Below are 26278 nucleotides of genomic sequence, written 5' to 3' on the forward strand. Positions count from 1 at the left end.
CGTGCCATCCCGTGTCGCCGTGTCATCCCGCGCCGTGAGATGCCCGACTACAGCGACGTCCCGGTGCAGCGCGGCCAGGTGACCAGCTCGTGCCTGTGGACAGCCTGCCGCGCCCTGGTGCTCGGCCTGCTGCTGGTGGCCGCCGGAGCCGCCATGGCCGCGCTCGGTGAGACATCTGCTTATTGGCGTGTGCGGCTGGCTGTATTGTTGAATTCGATTACGTAGCGCAGCTGGAATGTTGCGAGAGAAATAGGTGCCTACCCAGGCAGAATGTGTAGGAGTCAAGTTGGAAGATCGATCCAATAATTATAGGTATACCTAGGGGAGACCGGGGAGAAGTGGGCCATTATTTTGACGTCAACTTTGAAAAATCGTAAAAATAGAATATTTAATTGATTGCATTTACTGGTAAACAGCTTATTTCTACTTCATTCTTTACTGTTTTTATGCGTGTTTGTTCACGTGTTACTTCTCAAATTTAAATTTTAGGAAAGGTTGACAATGGGGTCAGGGGTGAACTGGGACAAGTCCAGGAGAAGTGGGACAAATGATTGGGAGAACTGGGACTGGTCAAGAAATGTGATTTAAATGGAATACAATTAAAATTTGATGACCAATAACGAAGAAGAAGGCGTTTTAAAACTTGACACTTAACCCTCGCCGGCTGAGGGGGGGGGGCGGGTGCCGCCCCCCCCCCCCCCCCCCATAGGGTTTTTTCGCGATAGCTCCGAACACGCTGGCGATAGAGAGCTGAAACTTGGCATACCTGACCTTTGATTCAAGCCGGATCTTTTAACACCAACCGCATTTTTGGGTGAGGTCAGGTCACTGACCTATGACGTCATAAGTGAACCTCTGCACGGTCTCCAGATGTCGCAACTTCGCAACGCCCTCACTGCCAGAGGAGATGTCACAGGGAAATGAAACTTGCAGGATCTAGTATCCATTATGAGTCTCACAACTTGTATATCTCGGATTTTTCCTTAAGGTCATATTAGGTCAGGTCATTTTCGTGACCTCACCATTATAAGTCAATGGGGAAAAATGAAAACTGCTATTCTGGCGCCGGGAACGATCTCCAACTATCTCAAGCACACAGAATCGTGATTTGATGCACTCCTTGCAAGGTTAGATGCGTCATTTTTGCAATGTTGACCTTGCGTGACGTCATTTATGACGTCATCAAGGTCATATTCGTTTTTCGTCAATAACTCTTGATCAAATTGAGCTAGCGAGTCGGGAAAGCCACCAATGGACTCAGGAAGACCTGCCGAATCGAATGATATGCGACATGACCTCTTTCGACGAACTTCGTGGCCTGGGGGTGCTGACCTGACCTTGACCTGAGGTCACCACCCTAAGTTGATCTGACCCGGACAAAAAGTATATCATTCGACGCGCCTGAGCGAGGCGAACACGATGCTGCCAAAATCGCGGCTCTGCGGCCGTTTTTTGCGAAGTTATTCACCAAAAACTGAACCGTACCTTGGGGCACTTGACCTGACCTCAGAGGTCACCGGTTAACCTAGGACCTTAAAATCGGGTACCAATCTCTGCGTCTCGTAACGGCGCACACGCTCGTTTTTTCCGCGACGCGCTAGCTCCACCAGGGGCGAAACGGCGAGGGGGGGGGGGGTTGTACCCGCCCCCCCCCCCCCCTCGGCCGGCGCGTATGTAGAAAACCAATAGGTCCGGCGAGGGTTAAAGAAATCACTTCGATTATGTTTTTTGAACTACACTGACAGCACTGAGTATCCTGGAAATTTTCCCATGCATTTGCATGCGGGAGAACTGGGACAAGGTTTAGTTACGTTGTCCTAGTTCTCCCCAAGTCGTCATTTTTATTTCAACTGCTCTCCCACACAAAAGTATAACAGTTACATAAAAAAATGTTTCTGCATATATTTAGATGACTTCACTGACATCCAAAGGTGAACGGCCTGAACATTTCACATCGCTGAGTAAACGGCAAATTGAATTAGAGTACAATGCCAAAAAATCACATTTTAGACCCCCACTCAATATCTCAGAGACAGGCAACCGGAAAAGGAAACCGCTTGGTTGTGACGTACGCCGACTAAATTCATGAGAAAATATGCAAAAACAAAACTGTTTGTCCAATCGGTCACCCAGATATTGAAGGTGTCCCACTTCTCCTCCGTCCCAGTTATCCCCACTCTCCCTAACGGAAATGTCTGAAGGCGTGTGAGAGAGAGAGAGAAAGAGAGAGAGAGAGAGAGAGAGAGAGAGAGAGAGAGAGAGAGAAAGAGAGAAAGAGAGAGAGAGAGAGAGAGAGAAAGAGAGAGAGAGAGAGAGAGAGAGAGAGAGAGAGAGAGAGAGAGAGAGAGAGAGAGAGAGAGAGAGAGAGAGAGCAAATGAGGCGAGGGAACAGTGGTATCGTTATTCGTTGTACGGCTCACACTAACCGAGAACATTGTGCGGCGGTCCGGGCGAGGTGCGCGATGTTTATAGTCGGCCTCATGCCCCGATGAGATCCTTTGTATGTTGGGGCGCCACACAATGGCGTCATTTATCTCCAGCATTGGCCCGCTGCTCCTCTATTCAGGGGCGCTCGTTTGCTGTGACCGACACCTATACACTGTTATAGGCAGGGGGCAGGGGCGCATCTCTTACAGCGGTGTTCCAATTGGCGGGTCACACACAGGAGTGCACGGGCGTTTGATGTGCCTAGGTATCTAATATATGAGCTTATATGAGCTTATTTATATATGTGCGCCTAAAAAGACAGGTAACTAAGTTGAACGAACTGTCATAAGTCTATAGCTTCGTTAATAAGTCGACAGTCGTCTTAATTTTATCAGGATTAAGTAAGCCGTGCTAATGAGACGCCTGAACGTTGTTTCACCAAGGTATTTTGGCTTTAAAACCGTGATTTTTTATCTCGCCCCACCCCACACGCTGTTCCGACTCCTTTGTGTTTTCAGGAAAATAATTTCCGCCGGTCCGAGACGCTCGAGCGTTCAGAGTGCCAGCTCCCCTACCGGCTCTGTTATTCTCACTGATTTACTGGGCCATAAATGTTGGCCATTTTGCGCTCTCTGAGTCGGTAAAAACTGCGCTGTGTTTGGCTAGAAGGCAACTACGTCAAATCAATGTCATATCAATGTCAAGTAGGCTGTTTTCTCACGAATGAGAAAACGAATAGATTTCTTAATTGATGAGAAAGTCTACTGTTTCGGTAGCTTGTCCTAACCGTTGCCATATTTTGCACGATTTGATATTAATTGGTCAGAATACCACCATACTGTGCCATAACGTATAATGGTTTCGTGAAATTTGCCATGAAAGTAAAAAAGATACCTACCTAATAATTTCGGAAACGTCTAAAATTCTACTTGCTCACCCGCTGTGTATTGCCGAGATATACAGCTCTCCGCATGCGCATAGCGCCCGTTTCTCCCATCCACCTATGAATAGCAGCAGCGTCCCGTGCCGGTACGTCCCAAAGTACTCATATATCGGGTCGTATCGATCCCCAATGGCATTTGGCCACGCCTCTCATTAACTGCGTGATAAATCGGGCATCCGGGCGGCGGCGGGCGCAGTGCAATAGCGGGCGCCAGATATCGCCGCCACCGCGTCAGATATTGCCACCCGGCGCCAAAGACCGGGAGCCAGGGAGTGTCCATTGACGCGACCGAGATTTGGGAGGAGAGAAAGAAGGCCTATGTTATGTAACAGAAGGCCTATGTTATGTTACAGAAGGTATGTTATGTAATGTTACAGTCAGTGGCCGTTTCCATCACGGGCTGTCTGGCGAATGCACCAACTTTGACTGCATCTGCACCAAATATCTTTAACAACGAATATCTTCATATGATGAATTCATTTCAGTGTTTTAATCGAAAATACTGTCTGCTAATTAAAAATGAGGTGTATAAGCATCTTTGCAACCCAAACTTATAGCTTATCAGAAACACAATGAACCTAATTTGACCAAATATGCACCTAATCTGCACCAAATATGTACCAGATGGCCGTCGTGAAAACGGATAAGGCAATTTGCGAAAACGTGTTCCTTCACTCTTATATAAAAGAGATGCGCCTATACTCTCGCTGCTAAGCATCCGTTTTGAGCTCATGTGGGCATATATTCGTTATATGATTTATTTGAACGCATTAATGTACAAAAGCTTCTAATAAACGTAAAGGGACGTCACATTCATTTCCCACAAACCATTCACCATGCAGTCCCACGTTCCAGTGGTATGACGCAGTCCGCTCACTGGCTGGTCTGTGTTTCTCTGACTCGATGGCGTTGTCGCCGGCTCGCCGCAGGCTACTATAACCAGCAGCCGGTGAGGTCCGAGGCGTTCTCGGCTCCGACCGACGGCGGCCCGTCGGTCCGACGGCGTGCCGACACCCCCCGCGGAGGACACTACCGACACCTCTCCTACTTCGGCTCCGTCATCATGGGCATCGGAGGTGGGTGACGACGATTATCACATTCCTCCTTTTTTCTCATTTCTATGAGTCTCTAAATGTTCGGTCTGCTTCACACATCCCCCTTTTCAGCTTTTATTTGACTCCGTAGTCTTCGTATACCTATTATTGGGCCTTTATATACCTGTTGACGGTTTAACTCAATAAAAAACGCTTCACTAAGTTGTGCCTCTTGCTCGCCATGCACGTTCCTTTTCTCTATAGCTTTCCTGACTTTCCTGTTTGTTTATCACGTTTCTTCCCTGATTTAGTCGTGGGCCACGCGGTGAGTGCTGTCCAACTGTCCATTTAGTACCTGCAGTTGGCCGGGGTGTGGTGTTACGCTTTGTCGGCAGTTTTCTGACAGCGGTGACCAATAACGAGAGCTTACAGCGCGAAGAGCAGTCCCACCTTTCCAAACCAAGCGGTCCCCTCCTCTTCTGAAATAGAAGAGGATGACCGGCTGCTTAACCGGCCCTGTTAAGATTTCAGGCGCTCTCTCAGCGACTTAAGGCATCCTATTTCAAATCAGACTTTCCAAATATTGCATGGATTTCAGAGCAATTGGCTTTATAACAGCTGAAACAGCATTGCAATGTTTTAATGATCAACATTTGTTTGTTTGAGACTCGTGAAATAATGTGTTTATTCCCTTGGAGGCCGCGGAGCCATATGACGCTCAAATCAGCCGTGCTGGACTGAAAGCCGGTGACGCGGCTGGCTCAGCCGCACACTTGGGCCGTGCTGATGAGTTCAGTTCACAGCCCGAGCAGGGGTACCTAATTAGCGGCACGGAGAGCTGTCGCCGCCCTGCTGGGAAGCACATACACAGCGCCGGCTGGAGCACGAGACGGTTCCCCGGCCGATCACACTACCCTGTTCCCGGACAGACGGCTGGCTCGACACTGCCGATGCATGTACATACATATATGTATAGGACCAACTTCTGTGTATGGTTCGGAGCAGACACCACAGATCTGGTCCAGGACCATGTCAGAGATGTGGTCCAGGACCATGTCAGAGATGTGGTCCGGGACCGTGTCAGAGATGTGGTCCGAGACCGCGGCTCGTCTGGAGACTCGTTATCATGATCAGCCTAGACGAGATGATGCATCCGGAGCTCTATATATGGCTTCGGCTCCCAAGGCCCGGGTAAATGATGAGGCTTCGGGGCTTCTACTTATGCTGCTATGCCGCAGTAATTACAATGCGGCATAATAGGCATATTTTTAGCGCAACTTGTTATTATTATAGCGCGCTGCGGTGCATTGCTGTGGTGCTGCGCAGTGCGCCAGTATTTTTTTTTTTTTTTTTTGCACAACGTGATGCTGTGCCGCGACACATAGGAATAACATTGGAATGAATAGGGGAAGCCGGGGGAAGCCCGGGCGCGGGGGAAGCCCGGCCACCCCGTTTGCGGCTAAATTATTCACAATAAAATGCTAAAGTGCTTGTCCTTTCAGCGTTGCAGCTGAGGTAACGCCAGCGTAAAAGTTAACGCTAACAAAAATTGTATATTGCTAAAGTTATAGAGCAAAAATGATATTTTAAGGGTTTTTAGCTAAAAACTGAGACATGTTGCACTGTTAATTAACCCGCGCCCTGATGGGGGGGGGGCCATTTTGGCCCCCCCTGTGGTTGTTCTTAAATAGCGAGAAAACGGCGGCGCGCAGCGCCGCCAAATTTTGGGTACCTTACCGGGCATCAATTTGACACCTTGACACAAAACTACAAGTCACAGGTCACCTCAGGTCAGGAGTTATTGAGGTCAAACTGAGGTCATGTTCGAGTAAAAATGACCAAAAAACATGACATCTTGAAACGCTCACCAATTCTACAGTTAACAAGCAATTTTAAAGTTCTTTTTGTGGTTGTGTAGAGAAAAAACGGCGCTACAAAACTGCTATCTCGGATTTTCGAAATTTTGGGATTTTGACCCTCAAAAATCAAAAAAATAGATTTTTTTCAGAAAAACTCAAAAAATTTCCAAACATTTTTCGAATTTCGAAAAAACCGGAATATATGTGATAGTCCCTGCGCTTTTCGATATACATACCAAATTTATGATCGATACCTCTTTTTTTGGCCAAGTTATAGCGAAAAAACTGTTAAAAATTGATGACGTCAAATTTTTGAACTCAATTTTTAGCAATTCTAGACCTCGTAGCGCAAAACGGAGACCACCATTGAACTCCTCGTGACGAGCTGCATCGAATCGATACCAATTTTATGCAAAAATATCAACTTTAAAATTTGACCTAATTTGACCTGACCTTGACCTGACCTTGACCTGACCTTGACCAAAACGTGACCTAAGCTGGCCCAAAAGTCTGCCTGACCCACATAGTCGCATTTGTCATGTAAAATGGACCATAAAACATGTATCACACGACACTTTCATATTGTGACCCCCCCAGTGACCTGACCTCTGTGACCTGACCTGGTATCAGTGACCTCAAATAGCAAAATATGTGTTTGAAGAACATTTCCCCATCGATGATTTTCAATGAAATGCATTTTACTCGATTTTACAACGCATTTCTTGAAATGCCTGTAAACGGTGAAAATTCGACTTTTGACCTGACCTGTGACGTCATCGGTTTGACCGAGGTCAATGAAATTGGGTCACAAGGTAGTTCCCCGTTGGGGCTATCCAACGCCGTTTACCGCTTGTCGCTATGTTGCGTGGTTCTCGAGATCTTAGGGGGGGGGGGCAAAATGCCCCCCCCCCCCATCAGACCGCGTTGCTCGGCAGACCCCATCAGGGCACGGGTTAATGTTATAACATACAACCCTAATATTTATACGAATGTTATGAAAGGATCGTTACGAGCGAGCGAGCGCAGCGAGCGAAGTGAGTCTTTTCAATATAACGGAAAAATCTCAGTATGAGCGGCCCGGCCCGGCCCGGCCCGGCCCGGCCTGTAACGCTTTTGAGAGGCTTATATCTCAGCAACGGCTGGATCGATTGGCCTGCGGTCTTTTTTGCTGGGTAGCCCCATCCCTTCTACCCCGTAATTGACTACTTTTGATACATCTCAGTGACCGTCGTGGCACGTGCCACGTGAAAAGTCAAGGGTGTTCAAGCTGTTTTGCAAAAGTAGTGATTTTGAGAGGCTCATATCTCAGCAGCCGCTTGGGTGATTGACTTGCGGTAATTTTTGTAGGGTAGCAGCATCCCTTCTACCAAAAATAGGATACTCTCGATGCATGTGGGTCACCCCCAGTGCACGTGCAAAATACAACAATAAGAGCTGTCAAATTTGTTCCCATTTTAATAACTCGGTAATTACTGTGGCGATTTCGCTGAAACTTGGCATACAGGTAGGCACCCACCAGGCAATGCATTCCCATGTGTTGCGGTTAAGGTGCTACTGCACGTGCGCACGTGCAGGTGGCGCTTCCAGATCTCGAGAACGGCTGGGCCGATTGCGCTCAAATTTGGTACACGGTTGGGGACCAGTTATTAGGGTGCCGTGCAAAAGTCTGTTTGGACCCCGTTTGCACGTGCGCACGTGCAGAATGCCGCTTCCAGATCTCAAGAACGGCTGGGCCGATTGCGTTCAAATTTGGCACACCGCTAGCGACCAGTTAGAAGGGTGTTTTGCACAAGTCCGTTGGAAGTACCCTCTCGCCCTTCCGCACGTGCAGAGCTCACTATCTCGCTCGCTCGTTCTTCGCCCAAAAGGCGTTTTACTGGTTTAACCCGCGACCTGGTGGTGGGGGGGCTATTTTTTGCCCCCCTCCAGACTTTTCGATATATCTCCAGAACCGCTGCGCCGATCGTCACCAAACTTTCAGTACCCTCCCGGACATTAATTTTACACATTGTGACCAAAAATTTTTCCAAAGGCTATGATAGGTTGGCCGGAAATGACGTCAGAGTGACGTCATGTTCTGCCGTTTTCGACACAAAAAAGGGTTTCGCGGGAAGAGCTGTCAGGCCTATAGCTTTGCAAATACAGAAAAATGATAAAGACATAAAAGCTGTAGAATCGACAGGGCTACAAAACTGCAATCTCGGATTTTTGAATTTTTTGGATTTTGTCCCCCAAAAATCAAAAAATATATTTTTTGGATATAATAATCGAAAAATCCAAAAAGTTTTTTGAATTTCGCAAAAACCGGAATATATGTGATAGTCCTTATCGCCTTCTATCCACATACTAAATTTGAGATTGATACCTCTTTTTTTTGGCGAAGTTATAGCGAAAAAACTGTTCAAAATTGATGACGTCAAATTTTCAAACTCAATTTTTAGCAATTCCAGACCCCGTAGCGCAAAACAAAGACCACCATTAGACTCCCCGTGATGAGCTGCATCGAATCAATACCCATTTTATGCAAAACTATCAACTTTAACCCTCGCCGGCCGAGGGGGGGGGCGGGTGCCGCCCCCCCCCATAGGGTTTTTTCGCGATAGCTCCGAACACGCTGACGATAGAGAGCTGAAACCTGGCATAGCTGACCTTTGATCCAAGCCGCATCTTTTGACACCAACTGCATTTTTGGGTCAGGTCAGGTCACTGACCTATGACGTCATAAGTGAACCTCTGCACGGTCTTCAGATGTCGCAACTTCGCAACGCCCTCACTGCCAGAGGAGATGTCACAGGGAAATGAAACTTGTAGGATCTAGTATCCATTATGAGTCTCACAACTTGTATATCTCGGATTTTTCCTAAAGGTCATATGAGGTCAGGTCATTTTCGTGACCTCACCATTATAAGTCAATGGGGAAAAATGAAAACTGCTATTCTGGCGCCGGGAACGATCTCCAACTATCTCAAGCACACAGAATAGTGATTTGATGCACTCCTTGCAAGGTTAGATGCGTCAATTTTGCAATGTTGACCTTGCGTGACGCCATTTATGACGTCATCAAGGTCATATTAGTTTTTCGTCAATAACTCTTGATCAAATTGAGCTAGCGAGTCGAAAAAGCCACCAATGGACTCAGGAAGACCTGCCGAATCGAATGATATGCGACATGACCTCTTTCGACGAACTTCGTGACCTGGGGGTGCTGACCTGACCTTGACCTGAGGTCAACACCCCAAGTTGACCTGACCCGGACAAAAAGTATATCATTCGACGCGCCTGAGCGAGGCGAACACGATGCTGCCAAAATCGCGGCTCTGTGGCCGTTTTTTGCGAAGTTATTCACCAAAAACTGAACCGTACCCTGGGGCACTTGACCTGACCTCAGAGGTCACCGGTTGACCTAGGACCTTAAAATCGGGTACCAATCTCTGCGTCTCGTAACGGCGCACACGCTCGTTTTTTCCGCGACGCGCTAGCTCCACCAGGGGCGAAACGGCGAGGGGGGTCGTACCCGCCCCCCCCCCCCCCCTCGGCCGGCGCGTATGTAGAAAACCAATAGGTCCGGCGAGGGTTAAAATTTGACCTTTTTTGGCCTGACCTTGACCTGTCCTTGACCTGAACTTCACCAGAAAGTGACCTAAGCCGTACCTGATAGTCTTATAACCAACACCATTGAGTTGGAAATGAAAAATTGGCCATAAAACATGCATCACACAACCTTAGTAAAGTTGGGCTCATGTGACCTGACCTGTGACCCTTGGTGACCTGACCTGTGACCTGACCTGGTATTGTCAGTGACCTCTAATAGCAACATATCTACTAGGCAACTGACGCCCTATCGCTGATTCTCGACAAAATGCGTTTTCCTCGGTTAGCGCATTTCCTAGAAGACCCGTGAACGGTGAAACATTTCATCTTTGACCTGACCTGTGACGTCATCGGTGACCCCGAGGTCAATGAAATTTGGTTTCCCTCAACAAATTTGACAGGCCTTTCGAACGCCGTTTGAATTTTGCGGATCCGTCCAGTAGTTTCGGAGATACGAGGGGGGCAAAAAATAGCCCCCCCCCCCCCACCAGGTCGCGTTATAAACAGACCCCACCAGGGCGCGGGTTAAGTGTTTGTAGTGAGGGGTGACGAAGCATACTGGCTTAAGTATGACATTTTTTCCAAACATCGCTGTTCTAAAATAAAATTAGCATATTGGGGTAACCCCGGGCGAGTGGGCGAGCTTACCCCCAACTGAGAGCTATGCCACTAAACCACTGTTTTCCATGAGATGATATGTACTGAGTAGGTTTGGTTTACACCTAGCCCAAAGATAAATTTCGAAAATAAACATGTCATCATAGACCAAGCCTCTTCGGTCTGTCGCTCTATTCCAGTGCCTATACCTATCAAGTATGGATTAAGGGCGATTGCTTGCCTGGTTTTTACTGTAAAATATGGGAGATATCCGCTCCATTTTAACGGTTTTTAGTTACCCTCCATCAGTTTATATCAATAAGTGACTAAGTTTATGTTTGTATGCTACAAGAACAGTCATGTCACTTGAGGTCAACCAGGGTCAAACTACGTTTTTGCAGATAACGCGACAGACAATGAAGCTAGAGCTTCAAAAATGGTGTCGCTTTGTTCTTCTTCATCAGCCGAGTCGAATGATATGCAATATGATGCATTTAGGTAAATGAAAAATAAATTTTAAGGAATTTTGAAATACACATTTTTTGTCAATTTTGCAACACGATTTTCATCGACCTGTGCTCTATATGTGATAGACGCTAGCTAAAATACCAGTAGTGACAGAAACTCTAAGATGTCCAGAGCTAAACAGTACGTTAATATTTCACTTTCCGTCAATATTTGGAAGACACATAATGGTTTCATCAACTCGTAAAGCGCTGGAGAGGTGGCCGGCGTTACCCCTATGCCGGGCTTACCCCAGAAAAATTAATGCTTTTTTAAAACTCGAATTTCGCAACTTGATACTGTTTCCACAAAAACAAGTTTTTGGGACAACACGGCCTATTAACTTATCTAGCTAACAGGATATTAACATTTTATACATCACGCTAGGTATGTCATAAAAATGAAAGAGAGCTTACTATGCCGGGCTTCCCCCGGCTTCCCCTACGGCCGCGAGGCAATGACTGTGTGATGAGTTCTCAATGTCGCTTTATGGTAGATGCTTTTAACAACTTATTAATTTTGAATTTTGATCCAGCCATTTCTTATGTGCCTAGTGCTGAACCAGCGGTTGCACAGAACACGGGCCCGGCTCGCTAAGTGACCCATGGCACGTGCGTTAAAAGACATTAGGTAACAGACCGAAGTTCTGGGACCAGCTTTGACATTATTGGACACAAGTTATTGCTGCTTTTTAGCATTTTCATACAAATTGATTCACAAAGAACGAAAAACAGTTAAAGTACATTATTGGCAATAGATAATACGAATGATGGTTTTCTCTTACAAAGTTACAACGATAAAATTATAAAAAGAATAGACCTACCGCTTACAGCCTCAGAGAATTTGACCAAAGGGCAACGTCGGATGCCAAGTAGGATGCAACGTTTCTAACGAAATTTATTGAAAAGTTTTTTATCAAAACGAATACCTAATAAAGACGACCATAGATAAAATTAAAAAACAATGGTTTCATATAGCTTCCAAATTATTTAATGTTATTTAACTCGAGCTCTAAAAGCAAAATAATTTAACCCAAAAGCTGACTCTGCTTGCTCGATTGTCATTCACTCTTGAAGTGTAGGTATAGGTAGTTAAATCTGCATACAAAACTTCGAGTTTCACTTCGTAGACATACGCATCTACACTAGTAGTACTTATGTTGTTCCGTCTCAGGATATTCCGTCTGTCACAGTTACGTCGGTAAAAATGGAAAGTGCCAATGATGTCGTAAAATGAGCGCACAAAACACGCACAAAGCGTACCGAATAGACAGAAGACAGCCCGATGCACTCAGCGGAAAGTGCCAGACTGTCACAAAATGTAGTAGACACTTGTAGCGGCGAGCACAAACAGAGCAAAACAGGTACAGCATAGCTTTACAATGCATATGATACCTATTAAATTCGTTCCCCCTCCAGCCCACATGAATGGGCGATTATAAGCCTTCGTGTGTTTTGAATATTCTTATATGTAGTTAATGGATTCAGCTTATTTTGCAAATTTAAGGCCAACTTTTCTGCAAAACCCTTGCTCCAGAGCTCAGCTTTCGGTTTACTTTCGGTAGGGGTCAATTTTATTGCGGGGAAAAATGATAAGTTATCGAAAACTAAAAAATGCATATCCAGATCACCGACGGAGCCGGTTCGTGGGGTGTGAGACGCATTGGTGAGCACCGCCGACCTTACGAGGCACGTTACGAGATGTTCCGCGCTATGACGCCTCGTAAAATCCGGACAGCCGGCCCTGGAACGTCCCAGATGGGCGTCCACGGCCATACTCTGACTGGTGGACAGTATGAGAGGCGAGAGCCACCGCACACTCCGACTGGGAGCGTGGAGTGTGGGATTATGTGGGAAGTGGGATTATGGAGGACGTTATTGGATCGGGGTAAACTTACCTATGCAGTGCATATGATCTTTAGGATATCGGCGCTGTAAGGGTGGAAGGGGAGTCAGCGCAACACGTAAGGACCGCGATTTGCCGGCCCGTTAAGTGATCTTTGGCGCACCGTACACTCACCTTAGATGACCTGTAGGATGGCTCGATGTACGTGACGGACAATGGACGTTTGTGCGTCAGTGACGGTACCGAGAGCTCAGAACATTCACCAGAATTCATTCTTGCCTCCCTCTATCACCGCGATGTGATTCAGATGGCAAAGTACAAAACGCTGGTGCCTGGTGGAGACAGAGGTTTCGTTATCGCGATATATCGTTAGGCTCACGGGTTTCATGGAAAATAGGTAAATCCCGAATGGCACTTCATAATACCCACATACATATGTGCACGGCAGAACAATATAATTAAGCAGCACTCGACGACAGCTATATTAATTTGAAAGTTTTGGCGAATAGATAAATGCTTACAACAGTGAAAGGTACCCCTTTCACAATCTTTCAACAATCTACATTTAAGTATCATCCATGCATTCCATATACAATTAGGATGTAACTGTACCTAATGTTTTCCTTATGCTTACACAAACAACAATATCATATTTCAAAAGCGAGTCTTATAGCCCACTGTTGTTGGCGCCGTATTGTAGCATTTTAAGTACCCTATAGGATGTTGCTGATGTCTCTGACGGCCTTGGTATATAGTGGACACGGCTATCAATTATGGCAGACAAACGAAGTCCTGGGTGATCCAATTAACTCCCAGCACTGAAAACACTTTGGAAGAACGTTAAGAACGTATAGGGGTATTTAGACCCCTGTGGGGTAAAATGTTATGCCACCGTTTTTCAGAACCCCCATGGTTCTTCACGTAGACGGCTTTGCATTCTCATCAAAAGAATCCACACGATTCTTCCAAAGACTCTTATGAGGTTAAGGGTTTATAATAAGAGCGTTCTTAGCACCTAGATAAGAACCCCAAAGGGTCTGTGAAGAGGTCCCTGAGGTTTATAGGGAAACCACCCTGTGTTCTGAATATCGGTTGTAGAACCCTTTCAGTTCTATTGTAATACCGCAAAATCCCCGTTCATTCGTCTATTGAACCTCCCATGCATGGCTATCGACCTGCGCCGTCACATCTGCTGCGCAAACACAGTATTTGATACACCTTAAAATGTATTACCTTCCTCTTTACTCTGAGCAATCAGCCTGCAAGTCTCCAGTCAGGAACAACCAGCCCGCAACCAGCCCATGCGATCAGCCCGCAACCAGCCCGCATTCAGCCTGCGATCAGCCCGCAATCAGCCTGCAGGAACGCTTTCCCCTCCGCCGTGTCACTTGCCTTACACATCCAAGCCAAAGAACTCCAGAGCCTTTCGGGCATGTTTAATTATTCAGGTTGATTCCTTCACGCTCAGGGTTGCTTTCTGTACAAATATGAACACATTTTTAGCTTTAGCAAGTGGATGTTTTCCCAAACACAGTATGCGCTATCGCCCATGTCAGCAGCCGGGTGGCGATATCGCATTCTCCCAAATCACATACAGTTTTTCCTCCTTCCACCACCAGCTTCAAGCCAGCGTTTTCGACGATGTCGACGTCTCCGCGCGTCAGGACGCTCTCCTCAGACTCCAGGGCCTCAATCAGAGCGGAGATGGCCTCGTCCCCTAGAATGAAGAGTCGCGCGGATGCGTTATTCAACAGGCAGGGAGTAAAGAAACTTAGATTGACTTCAGAGACCATGAGCCTACTCCAAAAATAAAATAATGCACTTAACATATAAAGTGCAGCTAGATAAAATATTGCACTAATCAGCAAGAACATATGTTTTGTAAAATCAGCCAAATTTATACCTTAATCAGTTGATCCCAAAATGGAAAGCTGATTCTATTCCTGATTTATCTTCATTTAGAAGATTTGTCTAAATACCACATGCATAATTTAAGCTATGGGGCATTTATACAACACATAAATACTTACTGCATTGATTGGTCTTGCATATTAATTTTCTTCATCCAATGCATTCATCCATGCATTTGAAGAGCGTTGTGATATTGCTTATCATTGTCAATCACAAGTAATATAGATAATACACAACACTCGACAAGCCAAAAATTAACCTTATTTCAGTTCTTCAATATTCGATTACTTGCCATTCACCCAATCTTGCACCAGCCGCTCGTCACTGCACAAAGCGTGATCCAGGGGGCGTCGAAGTCTAGTTCCTACCAACCTGGCACTCCCATGCCTACGTCACCACGAGGACGCCCGAGGGCATTTACATGTTGAAGATAGGGAAATTGCCATAGTTTAGAGCCGCCTGGAGGGCAAACTTGAGGTAGATGATAATGTAAATGTGTGCTAATATGATCATCAATATGTTATTTATCCAAATCCAGGGCCAATTAATCGATATCTTGTCACGTTTTCCAGTGGTGATGCGCTAACTTTCGTGGTTCTTGCAGCCAATAAGGGTGTTTCATAGTGCGATTCAGCCGCATTATCGACTTTAATGCCATAAACCGCCACGGAACATATGATTTGCAGCTCCCTGGCGTGATAGATGCCAGTAGGGCTCCGGAGTCGGAGTCATGAAGTCGGTCGGAGTTGACAGTTCTGACCTGAGTCGTCGAGTCGGAGTCAGAGTCGATTTTAAAAGCTGGAGTCTGAGTCAGTCACCGAAATTCGACCCCCTCCGCAGACCTTTCAGGGTTCCGTAGTCGGAGTTGTAGTCGGTCGGAGTCGACAGTTCTGACCAGAGTCAGAGTCAGAGTCGATTTTGAAAGCCAGAGTCGGAGTCGGAGTCACCAAAAATCCATTGCCTCCGCAGACCTGCTAGGGCTGTGGAGCCGGAGTCGGTCCAGAGCCGACATTTGAAATCAAAGTCAGAGTTGATTTTTGAAAGTCTGAGTCAGAGTCGGAGTCATCAAGAAACCCATGGACGATCCGCAGTACCATGCAGTAAGGGCGCTGCCGATTGCTGCCCTGAATTGCCTATGATTTATGAATTGAATGAATAGATGGCAATTAATTAGGTACTTTCTATTATTCGTCCCTTGCCACTTGGAGGACTTACTTTCAGTAGAAAAAAGACGCATTATTTGTTTGTTTATTTATTGACAAATATTTTTGAGCAGTTAGGGATACAGACACAAAACACAATGATAGCACCTCGCTGGTGCAAATCATTGCTAGATAGATGTTGAAATGTGTTGCCATTGAAGAATCTACTGATTTTCCTGGCGGCTCTCGTTTTCAAGCAACTACTGGTCTTGTACGATCTCTTAATTGCTCGCCGTCTGGCGTCTAGTTCCAAGGTTTTCTTCAAGCTAATCAAACGTTGCCATGGCTGCTCTTGATGGCATGGCGCTTGCTGGTTCTGGGTTCTTAATTGGTGGTTCTTGCGTCTGATCCTGTCGCTTCATGTTCCATCACATCACATTAAATTTCTAATGGAACAGACACTTCTACCTTTTATTTCACTATCAGTCGACTTGCATTTACCCCTGTGGCCTGCTGGCCCTTTTATTTCCACGATAGAATCTACCAACTATTGAAAAAGTCTCGGATAAAAAAGCAAGAAAAGTATGTCAAGTTAAATAGTTGCGACCGTCCTAGAAAACCAGAAAAAAATATCAAAAAGCCTGTCCATCTCACTTCCCTCACTTCATAACAAAAACCACGCAGCAAAACATGCGAAAGAGTCCTTAGCAACGCCTTAGCAACGCATTTGTCTGAAGTGCGCAATATGTGTCACATCTGGAAAATTTAGTAGCTACTTGATTATTCAACTAGAGTTGGACTATATAAGCTAGGCTTTTATATAAAAAATAAGTGTTTGCTTATCGAATTTATAGCAACTGGTTGCTTGACTTCGAAATAATGATTTATTACAGAAAAAGCTTGTTTGCGACATATTTGTAAAGAAACAACGGAAATAGCTTTGACTCGTACGCTATTCTAGTACATTTTTGGTAGAAAACTTCGTCCAACCTTATGTTTTAGGGCCTTGGCGTGATCCAACGCCGGATCGAAACATGGCGATCGCTTCCGGTGGACGCCAGAACGTGGTACCGCGGGCGTGGTCTTGATGAAAGCCATTACACTGATCAAACCACAACCCCTTCTTCTTTAACCCGATGCTAGTTCGTGCAAAACCTTCAAAGGGTTAATCTTTCGCGCGCTTTGTGTGACGTAATATCACGTGACTAGGGAGAACGAAGAAGAACCGGTGTTGGTCGAGTTGAAGCCCCCTGGGGCCGCTAAGACTGCACGCGAAGAAGCAGCACGTGTCTTCGGTCTATGTGAAACACTGTGTGTGTTCTTCATGAACCAGACGTTCTGCTTCGCCTCTAAGCCAGTTTACCCTAATACCCAAAAAACCTAAGTGTGGAATATTTTAAGATGCTTTTGCATTACGTTCTTTCAACTTGTTTTCAGTGAGTTTTACCTATCTGCCGGTCATTTATTTACCGGTTACACTATTTCGTATTTCAGGGGCTTGTTATATGTGCCCCGGTGTACAAGTTTCCTATTCGTGTCTCATCCCATTAGTGTAGTGTGCAAGGTACAGTCGAGGGCTTGTTACTGTCGCCATGCGAGACTGCCACGGTAACAAAGTATACCTGTTAGGGAGTGGCTGGTGGCATGTGAGCCACCGTATTCGCTCACACTTGAGCGAATCCGGAGAACGGAATGCACGAAGCACACGTATTCGTAATCGGGCGTCTACTTCGGCCTCCGGTCCCCCGTATACACTGCAGTCTGCAGCTCACATTAACTCAGGAATAACGGCCTAGGTAGCAGGTCTCGGAGAAGGTGAGATAAATGCCGAGCTATGGCAAGCAGCAAAACTCAGCGTGAGAGTTGGCGAGTTGCGCTGGTACATTCCTGCCCATCACGAGAGTTAACAATGCTTATTTCACATATTGCTTCCGCTTAGGTACCTATTACAATCCGATGCAGTTTAAAACAACGTTGTGCGATCTGCATTACACCAGACCGTCCGTCATCTCTCGAGCGGCGCCTTCTCCGTCGCGACTGCGCCGTCGCTGCTGTCACTCCCAGTCTGCGTGACCCCTGGGACGAACACGCCAGTATTCTATATACCCTGCGCCAGCCGGCGACACGTCAATGGTCCGTAATGAACAGTTGCGCCTGACGTCGGCCGCAATATAGCCGGAGAGCTTTCCGCCGCTGGCCCGCAGGCTTTCCGTCGCCAGCAGGGTAAGCCCCTGGTCATCCCGCCGGTGGCCCCAGTCCCGGCCCGTCGGCAGCGGCAGCAGCAGCAGCAGCTCGGCGAGGGGAGGGCCCTGTTCCGATTCGGCAGGCCCGCACAGCGCGGTCCGATCGATGGAACATTTCCTGACCTCATCTGGGGCACACGACGAACGATGTGTGTATGTGTAAATACATGTAGTGGGTCTCGACATGAAGGTATATTGCCGACCGACCGAAGTCAGAGATGTGGTTATGCATAAGAACTTTAGGTTATTTGTGGTACGCGATCTTCAAATCACCAGAGCTGGGCGCGTTCCTCGATTTTCGGTAGTGCGTTAGCGTTCCTGCGTTCCTCCGGCCGCGGTTAGTGCGTTCCTGGAATAGCGTTCCTCAATTTTTTTTCGCTCGGTGCGTTAGCGTTCCTGCGTTCCTGCGTCCCAAACTATTAACCCGTATTGTATTGTATTCTGGCTCTACCAAGCAGCAAATCATACCAAAATCAGTGCAACGCAACACTGTAGCGGACAAAGTAGGCAAATCGCGCCAGTCCAACACTACAGGCGTGTTCTTCACAACCGAAGTCGTGGACAAAGAAATACCGCCGAACCACGCGGCGCGGGCCCAACCAAACACGGGGCGAATCGATCACAGAATACCCAGAATGGCGATGCGGGGCCAAAAAGCAACTCGACATCTCTTTTCCGAATCGAATATCTGAAGTACGTTTTACCAATATCATCCGTAGGGTTTTCAACAAAAATACGACCTGCTTAAAAACAATAGTTAAGTTGAAAGATGTATCTAAGTAAAAGTTATCATATTTACTTTACACATTTAATGCCTGAAACCGAATCGAATAGTGAACATCACCACTAAATCAAAACAAGCCTTCCTCGATTCGACCGACAAGTGGCGCCTCTACCGGACACACGTACTCGAGATTCAAATATTTGACACAGAGGTCATTGGCAGCAATATGATTTTTCGGGTGGTTCCGCAAGAACGCAGGAACGCTTCAAAATTTCGGGTGGTGCGTTCCTCTTACTTGCGTTCCTTTGAAAAACTTTGCGTTCCTGCGTTCTTGCGTTCCTAAAAAGGGCGGTGCGTACGTACGGAAGAACGCAGGAACGCACTAAAGGAACGCACTTGCCCAGCTCTGCAAATCACTGTATTCACCCAGTTGTTGGGGCCAGTTGTATGGCGAACATTTTAAATAATAGGGGAGAGAGGTCATATTGCGCCACCTTAAGGATATCGGCCTATTGCGGCAAAAGTTGACCAGCTGTCATGTTTGATGATATCTCAAATTGTACCTCAGTTATTTTGGCATCAAATAACAACTCCCAATTTGTATCACACCCAGAAAAATTAACAAGAGAAAAGCTTTCCGGCACATCTGCAAAGGGCGCATTTACGGACTCCCCCATCAAAAAGCGCCCATGCCTCTCGTGTAAAAGCGCCCTATTAAAAACAACGGTTTGCCACCTAAATAAGTAGCCTGTTTGAACGTGTCAGCCCATTAACCATTTATGCTGTGAAGGCTAAGGTAATGGTAAGGTGAGCGCTCTAATAATCAAAGTGTTCAATGAAATGTGTCCTAACCACCAGATGCTGTTTCTCTGGGTTGAAGAATAGGGCGCAAATAGGTAGGGTGGGCGCAATTACGAATGGAACACATTTTTCATGAGCTTCAAATATGGCGACGACAGCGAAGCCACGGTGGTGATAAACTTTCAAAACTACCATTAAACGAGCAATTAACAATGATTATTAGTTGAATCACTACCTCTAAGATAAACCATGACACTAGCAAAGGTCGAAATAGACTTTCGCGTAAGAAAATAGAGGAAATCACAAAAAATGGTCTGCGAGAAAGCTGAGACACCTCACCTGCCCCCGTGGACCGGAATAAGAGCGAGTTATTGGTGGTGAAGTAAATGCACACATTCGAGTATTCGTTCGAATCGAACTTTGGGCAGGAGGAAGGTGTGGCGTATTTAAGAACATGGCGCAATATGACCTCTCTCCCCTACCTGGGCTCATTAGTTATCAACACTTGTTTATGTTGTCTGGTCTTAGTGATGCATTTATTTAAACGTTCAACCTTTACATACTTTAATTTAATTGTATCTTTTCATAACTGTGGTGTTGCAAATACACAACCAATGCCAAGCCCACCATTGACTTATCTGCCCGTCCACTGTGGTAAAAAATATACCAAATTGTACTGTTTTCGCCGACCTAATAGCGCCCGGTACCACTGTCGGCAGCGTGCTGCGCTTCTCCTGGGAGACCAAGGCTGGGAGACGGCAGTCGCAGGTGCGGGTCCAGAGCGGGAGGTTAGAGCCCACGGCACTGATCGCTGATCGGATACATTGATCGACAGGATCGCACACCAGGGAAATGGCCACCAACGCTAGACGTTATCTGCAGCGCTGAAACGCAGCTCGTCTGTTATGTTTTTTTGTTTTGTCTCGGCGAGGGGTCTTCTACATGAGCGCTTTTTCTTTATGATACACGGAGAACAATAATAACATTTAGGTACCTATGTAAGTAGGTACCTAAATGTTATTTAGGTAAAATGTTATGTTATTTAGACTAATTAAAGTTTTCACAGCTATACCTACCGAGTTTATGTATAAGTTTATCGGTCACCCCATATTGTGCCTGCCCTTGAGGTCATAATAAGGTCACGAACAGCTTTTTGTGAACCAATTTTAATATACATACCATTCTGAAGCAGTGAAAGCATGCGGGATGTCTTCAGTCGCCTGTCGCTCAGCTCATTCTTTCAGGTCGAAACCCTCGGCCCTCGCAACATGGCCTTTTCGGTCATCCTTGACCGGAAGTAGGTATCTAAACTTGTTAATTGCAAGTTACCACTCATAATGCCAATTTAGGTTCAGTCGACGTACTTACCCGCTGATCGATCAAGCGCTTGCGAAGAGGACTCGTTTGAAATACCGAACGGTGCCTTACGTCGTCCAGATTTAGCAGCTCGCTCAGCAATTTATACCTGAGGCCACTGTTGCGTGTCACAGGGAGCGACACATGCAGCTGCCACCAGCTCGGCGGAAGTTTCGCAGCAAATCTGTCAGGCGGGAGCGCTAATTAGCTTCCTAATGCTGCCTGTTAGCAGTCCACAATTGCATTAAATTAGCCTCACGCACTTGGCCCTCCCGAATAAAGGAAAAGTTTTTGATTTACCCTTAGGGAAATCCAAAATGTTGACTGCCATCTGTTTGACACATAGATTCACTGGGGATTTTTATTGGGAACCGTGAGCTTCATCTTGCCGCCTTGTCCAGAGAAGTACGCTGATCATTACTGGAAATATCGAGCTCAGTTATGGATAAAACGAGGAAATTGAGTCGCATCCAGACCCTCGGCCCAATCACCAAATGTCGTGTCAGCTGCTTTTTGCGCCCGTTTAAACGGAAACGGCTGGGCTCCATCGTTCAGTGGACTGTGGAGACAGTTATAAGGCGGGCTGATCGGTTCGATGAGCAGCAGGTTAAATAGAACGGCTTCTGAGGCGAGCGCTGAAAATACCTGAAAATAGTGGGCAAATTTTCCAAGAAATGTGGGACGTGTCAGCTGGCTTTAACGTTAGTTGCGATATGCTCGTAGTCGTACCTATGTCATGTATGTATGTAGATACTCTTCGATAGGTATTTCACGGATTTATCTGTATGCGAAAGGATACATAACTGACAACGTTTTATGTCGTCAAAAAAAAAAAAAATGAAAGAAAATGCCTTTGAGAATAAGCTATTTCATTAGACATCGGCAGCCTTCCCACCCGAACATTTGATTTACAACAGTGTGTGTTTACAGAACGGCAGCTCATTCACATTTCACACCTCCCTACCAGTTAGTGGGATACGAACTGACCACCTCCCTGTCTGTGTTTTCCCCAGGGTTCATCGTGGTGGCCTCTTGTGTGATGACGTTCGAAGTGCGCGACTCGGCCTCCAAGATCGTGCCGGCGCGGTTCCGCAGCAGCCAGTCGGCAGCGGCCACCTCCAGCGTGGCGCTGATACAGCGCAGCTCGGCCAGTCAGACGCTGCCCTGGCACCTGGCGCCCGCAGGGGCGCACCTCACGCGCTCCGTGTCGGCGCCCTGCGTCCGCGGACCGCTGCCGGTCGGTCCGGTCTCTGCCCGCAGTCCTCCACCGGTCGGCCCGAACTGTGTCCGTAGTCTGCCTTCACCCCGTGTCCGCGACCCGTCGACAGTCAATGCCCGCAACCCAGCGTCGACCGCTCCTCTCGTCCGGCCATCCTCCGACACTCACCGGAAGTGCGCCCCTTCCGGTCCCGGTGCGCCGCGCGAACGGCCCCCAGTGACCGCCGCGGTCGGCAGCCTTTTCCGGAAACACTCCTCGTCGGTGCTGTGCGCGCTGAGAGCGGGAGTGACACGCGCGACACCTGACGGCGACCAGACCAACTACGATAACCGACTGGGTCGCCAGGGCGGCAGCACTGCCGCTAGTCTGGTGAACGGTCCCAGCCCAGGCCAGAGACGCTGCCCCAGTGGAGGATACCAGGCGTTCAACGGAGTCCGAGCTGCCAGTGACGCCCAGAAAACACCTTTGAGTAGCAGTAAGAGCGCTCCCAGCGGCGCTCGGCGGCGCTCGGAGAGCGCGCTGCGGTGTGCTGATGTCCCGCGGCGGAGGGAGGTAATGGTGCACCTGGAGCAGGGATCTGGGGACGACCGGCTGCTGGTGTCCCGAGTGGCGCCCCTGCCCTCGGCTGTCGTGAAAGAGGAGCACGAGTGTCAACCACTTAGGCCTGCGCAACAGCTGAAATTAGCGCATCCAGCTTTTACAAAGCCTCGTATATTTGAAAGTGAATGCTCGAACGTTTCCCCAGAATCTGCCAGAAGTTGTCTCACCGCACCTAATGGCTCTACCGGGTGTCAAAATGGTGTGCGCGATCCCTCATGCACTGCTGAACGTTCTCTCGCCGCCTCCCGCAGCGCAGTCGTCACCAATACCGTGACAGAGCCTGGTGCCGTTGCGTCCCGCTGTGAAGAGCATGTTACGAGCTCACCCATTGATGGACAGAGTGGTGCAGCGCCTTCGTCCCCAATGTACTCCGCAACGTACCGCCCCTGTGCTGAAGTCCGCTACCATGTAGCTACTGCCGCTGAGAACAGAGCAGCTACTGCGGAGGAAGACTGGGATGACTCACGACTGAAGAACGACACGGTAGCGCCTGAAGAGGACGGCCGCAGTGCCAAACAACAGTGCTGTAGCGTCCACGGAATCATGCAGGGTGATTTGGAGGAGCCTGGTAGTGTAGAGCCCAGCTCTGAGTGCCCAGCGGCCGAGCCGACAACAGGCAGACCTGGTGACCGTCTGAGGTCAGCTGATGGGTCCCCTGCCTCCGAACGGTCAGACGCCGGGCGGGGTGACCTCAGGGACACTGGTGACCCCGCGGGGGTCTCAGAGGTGACAGGTCAGAGTGGTACAGACGTCAGCCACCTGGCTCGGTCGGCTGGGACTGGTGGCGCCGTGCAGCGGCAGTATTCGGTACCACCCACCGACCGGCTGTGCCCCGAGGCGCTCCGGGCCAAGTGAGTGGCGTCAACAACTAGACTGTTCGATGTTTGCTGTGTAGTGTGAACTAACGAGTGGTCAGTATGAAACTGGACAAAGTTTGAATTGTTACTGTGTCGAAAGTTTTCAAGCGAAAGCAACGAAAATCGCGGTACCGTGCCATTATTTTGCTGTGATCACGCTCGCCCTAATGTATGTGCGACACTGGACCTCTGTCAGCCTCCAAGCGCACGCGCGCTGGCAGCCCCGCTATTGTCTTTCGCGGCACCTCTGGGTCGATTTGACGGATGGCCTGCTGGATTCTTCGCTTCTATTGTGCGTCTCAGCTGACCTGCCACCTTCACTTATACACTTTCTGTTTGATGAGCCCCCACAGATCATCAATGGGCTAAATCTGAGGGGTACATGGCGGGTTCATGTCACGTGCTATTTCGGGCACCCCAGCCTCCTCAAGAAGTTTCGTGTTCTAGCGCGAGTACTGTGACTGTTGCAAGGTCGGAACCTAACAGAGCATCATGGTCTGTGTTCTGAGACTCAAGAAGTGGTAATAACACGCCATTCAAACACTTCTCATAGCACAGTTCGCCTGTTACATTGCCTGTGCCTGGCAAGTAACTGGACGCGCGAGCCCCTCGGACTCATGGCAAGCCAGACGGGCATCTCGGGTGGATACTTGCTCTCAGGTCGAAAGCGAAGGTGCGATCCACATGTGGAATATTGTCTCCACCAGCTGAGGTGTAAAATTCGACAATGGAAGGCATTTGGCTGCCACTGCAGGTGAAATAAGATTCATCGTCCATATGCACCTCCATGTTTTTGCTACCCTGTATTGGACCCTGTGACAGACGGCGCAGGCGGGTTTTCTGCGAACGAAATTGTACCTCCGTCACCTTTATCCTATTTTTGTACCAGATTCCTGCTTGTTGACACATTAATTGGTCATATGTTTTGAAGATTCCAAAATTTATTCCCAGAGATCACAAGGAGAGCCCCAACTGTTCGGTGACGGCGCCAGTTTGTTTCTGCCGTGCTGAATGAGCCTTTTCTTGGTGATCTTGCCGTTCCCACCATGCAAAACATCTGCAAGTCCTCAGAATTTATCGATAATCACATATTCGTAAGATCTGGTTACACCCTATGGCGTAATGTGACGTATAATGGTAACATTTTTGTAATTTGTGTTATTTTCACAAACTTGCGCGAACAGGTCCCGGAACGCTTGCTGACTTACCGGCGCAATGTTTTCTACTAGTTAATAGCAGAAAGTTGAAATCTGAGCTGGTAATATAGAATAACTGGAAGTATTCACCTGCCAAATATAATTAAAATCTGTCCATAATTGGAGATGCTATGCTTAATCAAATTTTGTCCAGTTTCATACTGACCACCCATTACGCATCACCCTGTACAAACGTTAAAGATTGTTGGTCGCTAGTAAGCCAACACGGTACTCCGACGCCGTATTTGTTACCGCACCGTACCGTCTGTACCGTATCGTACCGAACCGTACCGTACCGGACCGAACCGAACCAAACCGAACCGAACCGAACCAAACCGTACCGTACCGCCCGGGGATGGTGAGTGGTAAAAGCTGGTATCGTCGATTGCACGGCGATGAGTCCTGTATCGCGTACTTCCGAGCCACGGTGAAATGCTAGCGCTGATGCACTGCTGAGTGCTGACCATCGTTCGAACTTCGAACTGTGAACAGAAATTGAATGCCCTGTCACCAATGCAGGTCAACGGATGGTTTGTGCATCAATCGACACGATCATTACAATATAAAAGTATTTTGTCGATGTTTATCAGTTTGAAATGCAGCTTGGTCCAGCGAACCTATGTAGGTACCTTGATGTTTGTTCATGCATTGTCCGACGGTTTTTGAGCCTTCAGCTCGTCTAAGGGCGCTAGGCAGCCCCCACGAATTGTTGGGATTTCGGATGGGTCAGGACAGACTGTCGGCTGCGTTGCGGACGGGATAGCCCCCCCCCCCCCCCCCAGTTCGAATATCAATCCATTGAGGGATGGCACCAGTGAAACTTAATAACTAGGTACCTACAGCTGACAAGATCCGCATGACATATCAGGACCTCTTGGCGCCTCAGGTGCAAACCAGGCCTCAATGCGTCTTGAGCTCAGATACTAGATAGGTGCAATATTGAGCGGTAACTTGTACCTACTTGTGAGGTGCACTCGGCCCGACTCCGGAGACCCGTGTCTAGATATTGGAGCCTCTCGATCAAGCGTTGTGACTCTTACCTCCTGGACCAACACAATTTCAACTCAACTGCTTGCCAATACCACAGTGAGCACTGCAGACCGAGCCCAATACCAATGTGGAGCCAGCTCGAGACACTGAGGGCTTTTGGGCGCAATGGGACCAGCTCAATGTCACAGAGTCCCGACTTACCGAAACTATATGGAAAGTAATTTACAACTGCCGATTGAAGCGTAAGACCCACGCATATGACAGACATAGGTGTCCATGTTGCACAATATACACTGACTCACGGATAAAAAATACTCACCGTTCTCGGCATTGCCTAATGTCGTCCTCCAGCCAATCGCTCCAGCCAAGGTAGCCGGCTGGCGACATCTACACTGAAATCGAAATGCTCTTGCTGATGTGGGCGACATCTACATATATG

At 47.7% G+C, this 26278-nt stretch overlaps 1 protein-coding gene across 1 annotated transcript; it reads left to right on the top strand.

The window, feature by feature from the left end:
• LOC122379923 lies at nucleotides 1-25427 on the top strand. Its single transcript, XM_043362579.1, has 4 exons — nucleotides 1-166; nucleotides 4300-4446; nucleotides 21991-23698; nucleotides 25023-25427. Exons 1-3 carry the CDS (start codon nucleotides 40-42, stop codon nucleotides 23649-23651), a joined length of 1935 nt encoding a protein of 644 aa, XP_043218514.1. The 5' UTR covers nucleotides 1-39; the 3' UTR covers nucleotides 23652-23698; nucleotides 25023-25427.
• Nucleotides 25428-26278: the final 851 nt, after the last annotated feature.

The sequence above is a fragment of the Amphibalanus amphitrite genome, unplaced genomic scaffold, assembly GCF_019059575.1.
Source record: "Amphibalanus amphitrite isolate SeventyFive unplaced genomic scaffold, NRLGWU_Aamphi_draft 000087F_arrow, whole genome shotgun sequence".
Lineage (NCBI taxonomy): Eukaryota > Metazoa > Arthropoda > Thecostraca > Balanomorpha > Balanidae > Amphibalanus > Amphibalanus amphitrite.

Excerpts from the sequence above, each read along its gene's own strand:
- LOC122379923 (XM_043362579.1), top strand. The coding sequence starts at position 40 with ATGCCCGACTACAGCGACGTCCCGGTGCAGCGCGGCCAGGTGACCAGC. Across the intron at positions 167-4,299 it reads AGCCGCCATGGCCGCGCTCG|GCTACTATAACCAGCAGCCG; the intron begins GTGAGACATCTG and ends GGCTCGCCGCAG. Across the intron at positions 4,447-21,990 it reads CGTCATCATGGGCATCGGAG|GGTTCATCGTGGTGGCCTCT; the intron begins GTGGGTGACGAC and ends TGTTTTCCCCAG.